Source organism: Corvus brachyrhynchos, unplaced genomic scaffold, assembly GCF_000691975.1.
Source record: "Corvus brachyrhynchos isolate BGI_N302 unplaced genomic scaffold, ASM69197v1 scaffold103, whole genome shotgun sequence".
Taxonomy (NCBI): domain Eukaryota; kingdom Metazoa; phylum Chordata; class Aves; order Passeriformes; family Corvidae; genus Corvus; species Corvus brachyrhynchos.
The window spans coordinates 2718663-2727625 of NW_008237436.1; the positions used below are offsets into that span (position 1 = coordinate 2718663).

Sequence of the window (8963 nt, forward strand, 5' to 3'; positions counted from 1 at the left end):
TTCCTGCTGTGTTTTATGGAGTGGGCCAAATATTGAGTTAACAGCAGGAAAGAACAATTTATTGAGCTTTTCTCCATCTCCTGATTATCTGATCTAAATTAGATCAGTTAGGTTGTTTTGCTCCTAAAACAAAACACCTTTTGTCCACTCAACTTCAAAGAATCTTTGACTGTGTTAGAACATTAAACTTTAGTAACATCTATTCATTTACACTATACATTACACTACACTGAATATAAAGAAATTAAATATAAATATAAAATATAATACAGCACCTTCTTTACCTTTACACAAACAAAAATACCATAATGAAATTGCATGTTTATCCACTTATTTAACATATATGTTACCTTCACATCTGAGGTATCTCTTTGGCTGTTCCTCCAGGACCTGGCCACTGAAGAGAAGGTTCGATCTGGGTGGTCAAACTTGCCGTCATTTGCATTTAGAAAGAATGTTGTAAAGGGCTCCTGTAGTTAATGAAATTAAGACAGATTAAGAAAACAGTACAAGGACTCATGCAGCAGGTTTCTGTCAAAATCCAAATACCTCTTGCAGATCAAAATACTTCATAAAGGCAGAATTAAAGAAAAACATGGCATGTCATAGTTACATGTATGCATGGGTTTCTGCACTGAACATCTGAGTATATTTATTGGCACTAACACATTTTGCACAAACAAATCTTGAGTTCTATACCATAAGACTAATTACCCATCAGTGGCAGACATATGTAGCTTAGTTCCAGTTCACAGTGACTACCTCCTTCACTGCAACCACGATAAACACATGCTGTGTTATTTATACAACTGAGTTTTGTTTACTCCTTGCATTTTGGTATGTCAAAATCTTTAAAAAAATTCTGTCTCTTAATCTTTCTTGCGTTTTCATTTAATTGAAAAGAGTAGGTTCCACTTTGCCTCAAGGTGAGAAGAATGGCTCTATGGTCATTATGAGGCAGACTATGGTTCCGGGATATGCAATTTTATCATTACTTTGGGGCAGAAGTAAAGAGATTTAATATGCAGAGTCTTTACTTTTGCTAATTCTATCTGAAACCATACTCCCAATTCTTACTAAATGGAAACAGCTACCAGCTTTTGGGGATAAAGAGCTCAGGTACTGGACAGTCACCACATTCCACTGCAGGGAAGGGGTTAACAGTGGACCAAATCCTTAATTTGACAGTAGAACCTGAATACTGAGATCACTGCCAGAAACTTGGATTTCTACCACTACTCCATTAACTCTCTTACTCAACTAATTGTTGGCAGTGTGTCTACAGGGATGGAAGTTGCTTCTTCGTCTTTGCCAGAGTCCCATAGGGAATGTTTTAAAGAGGGTCACTTTCATTAAATTCAAACCCAAACTTATTTCGTTGCATATCCTGATCATTTAGAAATTTTGTTAATCAAAGCAGCTCATGATTACCAGATCACAATTGTTATTACTGTATTATTCATCTATTATCTGAATTTTATTCTAAACATTCTGTTTCCTTCTATGAAATTTTTGAACAAGTCAGGAAACTCCTCCATTAAAAAAGAATTTTTGAAGGAATTATGCCATGTTATATAAATTGTGTGTAAATTGTCCAAGATGAAAAGGCATGAAGTAATTCATGTTTATGCAGTCCTTAAGAGTAACTAAAATATACAAAAGGAAAGCATGGATGCAAAAATAGTGAAAATATCTAAAAAAAGAGGAAAATAAAAGATGGAATTCAAACTTCCAGAGGCCATAGTTTCTCTACCTTTATTCCACATCTTTACAATTAATTTATTCTATCATTCACAACAGTCAACACAGGCTGCGTTCTTTCAAAGAAAAAAATCAAACCTATTTTTTTCCTCTTAAAGCATTAGAAATTTGTTTTTAAAAGACACATTCAAAAGAATAGTATCTCATAAATATACTTTCATCTTTGCATTTATTCTAATCATAGAATCCTATTATGTGTTAGATCATTAATTAAAATAATTGAAATAAATACAAAATCATCACAATATAATTTCTTGTTGGAGGACCCTAAATCCCATTGCACAATCACTTTATTTGCACTTGTGAATATTGAAAGGCTGTGTGGTGAGGAAGAGATTTATAATTTAAATAGAATATTAAATTTAACAGTAGCTCAACTTGGTGAGAAGTATAAACTACCACAAAGAACTGAAATATTGAAAGAAAATAAGTTTTTATCTATCCAGATTTTTAAGTGCTCCATATAGTGAACATTATGTAAAATATAAATGAAAATGTGTAAGATTAAGACCCAGAACGACAAAATGGAAAACAATATACAGAGAAATTGGATGATACTAATTTATCCTAAAATTCTATTAATATTATAATTTTAATAAATTTACATTTTTAATATTAGAATTATTTTGATTTTAAATTAATTCCTCCTCCCAATTACCTGTATATATTTGCAATAACAATTATGCTATGTTTTCTAGCTTGCCCTGACTGAAAAACATTATATGTTCTTGATCTGAACACAAATAATTCTGTCTTCTAACAACTCCTGCCCATCACTTTTTTTCTTTATAAGACATATGTAATTTTTGTGAATATTATTGTGGAGCAGACTGTGGATCATTGCAGAGGTTCAGAAACCAGAAGCAGTTGATGGATTTAAAAAAAAAGCAGAAACCAGAAAAATGATATAATTACAATAAATTATGTAAAAATATTAATCCAAACTTCCATGACAACATTATTTTAAGCATCTGAGACAAATACACAAAAGCAATAAAATTCATAATCAAGGATTAAACTTTTAGTAGCTGAACACTACAGGGTGCCCTATTATGCTATCCTGCCATGGCCTGTTGTGCCTATCTTTTTGGATTTTTAATCCTTAGCAGAAATTCAGAGCTTTCACTTGCTTTATCTCAGACCTCTAACATAATTTTAAGGTAATTTTTATTCTCTTGGAAGTCAAGTGCTTATATTATATAAATATAATTCATATCTGTATTCAATATACTCATTTAAATACTGTTATTCTATGATACCAATTACTGTCATTTCATGTAAAGGTTTTGTTGCTGTGAAAGCTATAAAGCAGCACAATGTTTTCATTATAACTCCATCTCACTCATTACTAATATTCTGAATAAAATTCACGCCTTTTTCTCTGCCAACAAGAAGAGAAATTCGTGGGGTACTCAATTACATTGAACACTAAGCTTGGCTGTAAGAATGAATTTTTCCATTCAATAGCACTTCGATCCCTCCCTTGCCTTTTAGCAGAACCCAGACTCATTTGAATCCTTTATGGTGGGAGTAAAGGAGGGAGGAGGAAAGGATATGGTCATTCTAAGACATCCTATGTCAAACAAAAATGTCTTTCCAACGATTTGTAAGAGGAGAGAGAGAGCATGTAGGGGGTTTGTCAGAGTGACATACACCTTTTGCCTGATATATCTGTGATTGTCCTGCTCAAACCTAGTAAAAAGAAGACCCAAATTCACTTCTGTTTACCAGATGACACCCAGTCCTCCTCACCTTTGAATCTCACTAAAAATTGGTTTTAACTCAATCCAATCTAACTCATAATAAATCCAGAATTTCTTCCACTGAGTACAAATATGCAGTCATTGCAACAGAAACTGGAAGACAATTATTCTCTCCAAACATCTTGACTACCACATTAGAGAATCATGCTCTCAAATACTGATCTCTGTTTCCATGAAGATGCAACTGATTTACAAAAATATAACTTCTTCAATAGCAATTATTGAGAGCATCCCATTGTACCATAACTCTATCCTATTTCTCCTAAAAATCTGAAAACAGCGCTGATATTCACATTCTATGTGATTCAAGTCAGAATTCGTTCTTCCTTTTTTCTTTTTCCTTCTGTTTACTTTTCAGGTCAAGTCACTGGACTATATGGAATTCTGAACTAGCATTCTTGTTTTAAACTATTCTGTCTTCTGCAACTTAAATATTCACTGCTCCAGATGAAATGCACATGAAGAAAATGAGTCTTCAGGTGGTAAGGTCACCTAGCCATAAACTATGAATATTCAATTTCATTTACACAAAAAATGGAACGATATCAACAGAATATTTATATATTAATGATGAAAAAAAGGCAGAGATATCAAAATTAACTACACAGGACAGAACTGAGGCTAAGACATACAGTGTCTTTTAAAAAACTAGCCTGAGGCATGTATTGGGTTTGTGTGGCAAAGTTCTGGTAGTGGGGGAGGCTACAGGGGTGGCTTCTGTGAGAAGCTTTTGCCATGTCCAATAGTGCCAATGCCTGCTGGCTCCAAGATGGACCTGCCACTGACCAAAGCTAAGCCTGTCAGTTATAGCAAAGTGCCTTTATGATGACAGACTTAAGAGTCAGGGAAAAACTGCAGAAGAACACTAGAGAGAGGAATGACAATATGTGAGAGGAACAGCTCTGCAGACAACCAAGTCAGTGCAAGAGGAGGGGCAGGAGGTGCTCCAGGCTCTGGAGTGGAGATTCCCCTCCGGCCCATCATGCGGCCCCTGTGCCCGTACAGCCCATGGAAGTCCAGAGGGGAACAAAGATCCACCTGCAGACCCTGGAGGAATCCATGCCAGAGCAGGTGGATGCCTGAGGGAGGCCATGATCCTCCGGGAAGCCTGTGCTGGAGTCCTGGCAGGGACCTGTGCTTCTATGGGGAGGGGAGCCCATGTGGGAGCAGGTTTGTTGGCAGGACTTGTGACCCCACAGGGGACCCACTATTGCAGTCTGTTCCTGAGGGACTGCATCCTGTGGGAGTCACCCACACTGGAGCAGCTCATGAAGAACTGCAGCCCACAGGAAGGACTCACTTTGGAGGAGTTCATGGAGGACTGTCTCCCAGGAGCAGCGGAAGAGTGTGCAGTCCTCCTCCCGAGGAGAAAGGAGTTGCAGAGACAATGTACAATGAACTGAGCACAGCCCCCATTTCCCATTCCCCTCTGTGGGTGGGGAGAGGTGGAATAGAATTTAGGAGTTAAGCCCAGAGAAGAAAGGAGGGGGTAGGAGGAAGGTGGTTTTAAGATTTGGCTTTATTTTTCATTAGCCTGCTCTCATTTAATTGGTTCAAACTAACTTCCCCGAGCTGAGTCTGTTTTGCCCATGATGGTAATTGGTGAGGGATCTCTCCCTGCCCTTATCTCAACCCATGAGCCTTTTACTCATTTTTTCTCTCTCCTGCCCAGCTGAAGAGGGGAATAGTAGAGCAGTTTTGGTGGGTACCTAACATCCAGGCAGAGCCAACCCACCACAATACATCGGATAAGGGAAAGCGTCTGAGGGAAATACAAGGCAGCAGGGAACAGATTATCACAGAATTGACTCAGAAGTATGATACTGAAAGCAGTGTTTTCAAGACAACTGACAGAAGCCAGATTGCATCTGTCAAAGCTGAAAAGCAAGACTTAAAATAGTTTTTAAGGTTTTGTGGCAATTACACAATTCTCTATATATACACTTCAGAGTGGCTGAAAGTTCCTTACCTACTGCAAATACTGTTTCCTCCAATACTAAAGTCTAGGCAGGCAGTTTTTTCCCTTGGATCTCCATTACTACATATTGTTTTGTTCTGCTTCTATCTAGACTCTCATTTCGAATTTACTTTTTGCCACAGCTTTTTCATTTATTTCCTTCCTTTTTTCTCTTTCTTTTGCTTTTCTTTTTCTCTTTTTCTTTGGTTTACACAGTCTTCTCCCATGGTTTTAGTTTGTACTCCTGTCCTTCACTCTCAGTTTGTTGTCACTTTCTCCCAAAAGCTCTACTGTAACACATCTTTTCCCATCACTCTTCTCCAGTCTCTCAAAATACTGAAAGCATTTTTCTGTCTGAATCTCTTCATCTCTTAATGTCACCTTCCTCTTTCTGGACTAGACTCTAATTTACCTTTTCTTATACAGTCTTCTTCACAAACTCATATCAAAGCTCTAGATAAAGAAATTCATGAGCAAGAAATACTGCTTTAACTTACAGAAATCAGACCTAGCCTTATCTATCAATTTCACTGGCACAATCTTCTCCCTTAGGATATTTCATTCTTTATTTTGTAACAAAAATATTTCTCTGTGGATCACTATGACTTTATAATCTTCATTGCCATAATCTTTTCCTCTACACACACTTATTTTCAAATACCTATTTAGGGTTTCCATTTGCAGCCTTATCCAGTCTTATCATACTACTATATTTTTTTCCTTTTCTGAGGTTCAAACTTTCCCTGAATCTGTATTCTTCCACTTCTGTTGTCTACTCCCATTAGAGACTGCTTTTTTAGCTGGTCAATCATATTTAAATAATCTTTAAAATACCTATGCAGGAGTGTCCCTGTATTTAAGTTACCTGTTGTTTTCACCTTTTCATTGGCAACTTCTTCTCTGGAAATCACTGGTTTCCTCTTCTGCTTTCTGTTCTCACATATATTATCTGCTCTAACAAATGTAATTTGTCAAATCTGTATTGCAAGGCCATCAAGACAAAGACCTTGTTCTCTTGCTCTTTCAGGTGAGAACACAAGGAGAGCAAGAACTTCTACAGTATTACATGAACAATAGTAGTAAAAACGACATTGCATTAGCCTAATACAGGAAATGAATACTCCTTGGTGGGTTGTACATTCAGCCTGTAAGCTGGCTTCCAGCTCTGAGAATTTGCCAACTAGCAAGAGGGGATCTTTTTCTGTATAGTAACCAAAATTAATAGATAAACATGCAAATAAAACTACTGTTTTTAATCTACGTTAAGGCAACAAAGAAGCACATGCACTATAAAATGTATTCAGTAGACGAATAATTTAGCAACATTTAAAAGGATTACAATGGTGACCCAACACAGGACTGTAATCAACACTTAGTTTCCCATGGTTTAAGAAATATATCCTGAAACCACAGACACATGAATTCTTCCCTTCTGAGCAGAAAGAAGGAGAACATGTCTAAGGGAAGCTGAGATGAGTGAAAACTCAATTACTGAGCTTTGTGTGGCTCTGTTTTGCTTGTATGCAAAACATGCTTAGAATACACCTTATGCGACAGATATTTATTTGCAGGGTGTACTTTAACTTAAGTAATTACACAGTGACTCAATTTTTCATTAATTAAGGTTTCTCTGTGAAACCTTCTGTATCTCATCAACAGTATCTCATCTTTATTCTGTAGATCATTGTGATAACACGTAAACTGAATTCAGATTCATTCTATCTTTGAAGTTTGGTCCCCTTCCCCAGATCTGATTTTGGTGGTAGGATTTAAGCACGAGGTTTCCAGAACTGGTATAACAGTTTGGAGTTAGAATCCACATTTTGATATTTCTGAAAACTGTAGAGATATGAATTAATTTAGAAGCTTATTTGCATAAAATATTACTCTATGCTGCTTTAATATAAAACTGGTTATATAATTCCCCTCTCAATCTGAAAGTTTAATGTTCTTACAAAAGGCTTTTTTTTTTAATGTTGCATAGATCTATCCCTAGCTGAGATAATTTTTGGGGGGTGGAGTTAGTTTTATAGTTTTATATGCATTTTTCTCATTGTATATATATATATTCAATGAGAAAATTGTGGTGAGATATATATATCTCACCACAATTTTATGTTTAAATTTATTTTGGATTGTTTGGGTAGGAAGGACAAATAAGTATATAAAGTGTATCTAGAGAATTTCTGAGATTTTAAGGTAGGGAAGAACAACGACATTTTAATAAAAAGGTGCTTTCATAAAGAAAAAACAAAACAGTGGTAAGTGACAGAAGAGATGCTGTAGATAAAGATATTAATGAAAACCAGGATCCAGAAATACTTACAATACGAACAAGCCAAGCCAAGGTAGAAGTAGATGTAGAGTAGTGGGTGTTGTAATGATAAGGTGGAGTCTGATCATCTTCCCATGTCTCATACCGTTCTGCATAGAAGACAGCTCTCTTTGGGTTCAAAGCGCCAATAGGCTGTAAAGTGACAAGAGGTCAAATATATTATCAGCTGAAGGGCAGCATGTCTGATAGAGCATAAGTTAATTCTGCATTAAGATTCACTACACAGGAGACTCTGCAACCAAGCCCATTCCATGCTGTAGTAACCCCTGAGATTGTTGTAAGCTTGGAATTTATTTTCAAAGGCTTTGTGTACTAGAAGTCTTTTGAGTTTCATTATTTTAATTGACAAATATAAGTGATCCACTTCTGCAAACTTTCAAGACCTTCTTGAAGCATAAGTTGTTTCCCAATTAGTTCAGTAACATTGTTCTGGAAATAGACTTCTAAAACTGCATTTAAAATGCATTGAGGCCAAACTAATATTTCTGTTGCTGTCATTCACCACAATCACACAGCTAATGAAAACTGACTTTTGCTCACACGGGATACTTTGTAATGCACAGTTAATGATGCAAAGATTTCACACGGAACTGCTGATGGTGTCTGGTGATCCTAAGCAGAAATACTTAAAAACCATGCATAGTCCTCAGGACTTGATGTACTTTCTGACTGAACAAAGCCACGTTTTACTGCATAAAGCAAACAAGCTTTGGATTTGAAAATAATAGAATGTGGAAGTTATTCACAAATTCAAAGCTCATTATGTGCAAACTTAAAGGGCAATCTATACAAATTAGGTGAAAAACAAAAGAGATGTAAGGCAGTAGTAGGAATTTTGGTTTTGATACAGCTACTTGGGGAATACAAGCTTTTAATGATTTTTTAACCCACTTTATCTCAGAAGTATTTGCAAAATGTATTTGTTATTGTGTGATGTAAAAGTTACTTGGATAAAGAAAATACAGATTTTAGCTTTTATAGTAAAATTAACCAAACACAGAGTCTAATACTTAGAGGAGAACACACTTCCACACCAAATAATTGTATAAACTTATTGTAGTTTTAAATTATTATTTGATTTGCATTAATCAATTTTAATTAGAATTGATATTATTAAAGGTATTAAAACTTGAAAAAAAACATATAG

General features: G+C 35.8%; 1 protein-coding gene across 9 annotated transcripts in view; it reads right to left on the reverse strand.

The window, feature by feature from the left end:
* NBEA (neurobeachin) overlaps nucleotides 1-8963 on the reverse strand; it is a 388857-nt gene that overhangs the window by 66979 nt on the left and 312915 nt on the right. For all 9 annotated transcript variants that reach the window (XM_017731325.1, XM_017731319.1, XM_017731324.1 and 6 more), the window contains 2 exons: nucleotides 7808-7948; nucleotides 351-470 (listed from right to left, as the gene is read on the reverse strand). In XM_017731325.1, the coding sequence (XP_017586814.1) occupies nucleotides 351-470; nucleotides 7808-7948 (261 nt within the window). The remainder of the gene's footprint in view (nucleotides 1-350; nucleotides 471-7807; nucleotides 7949-8963) is intronic.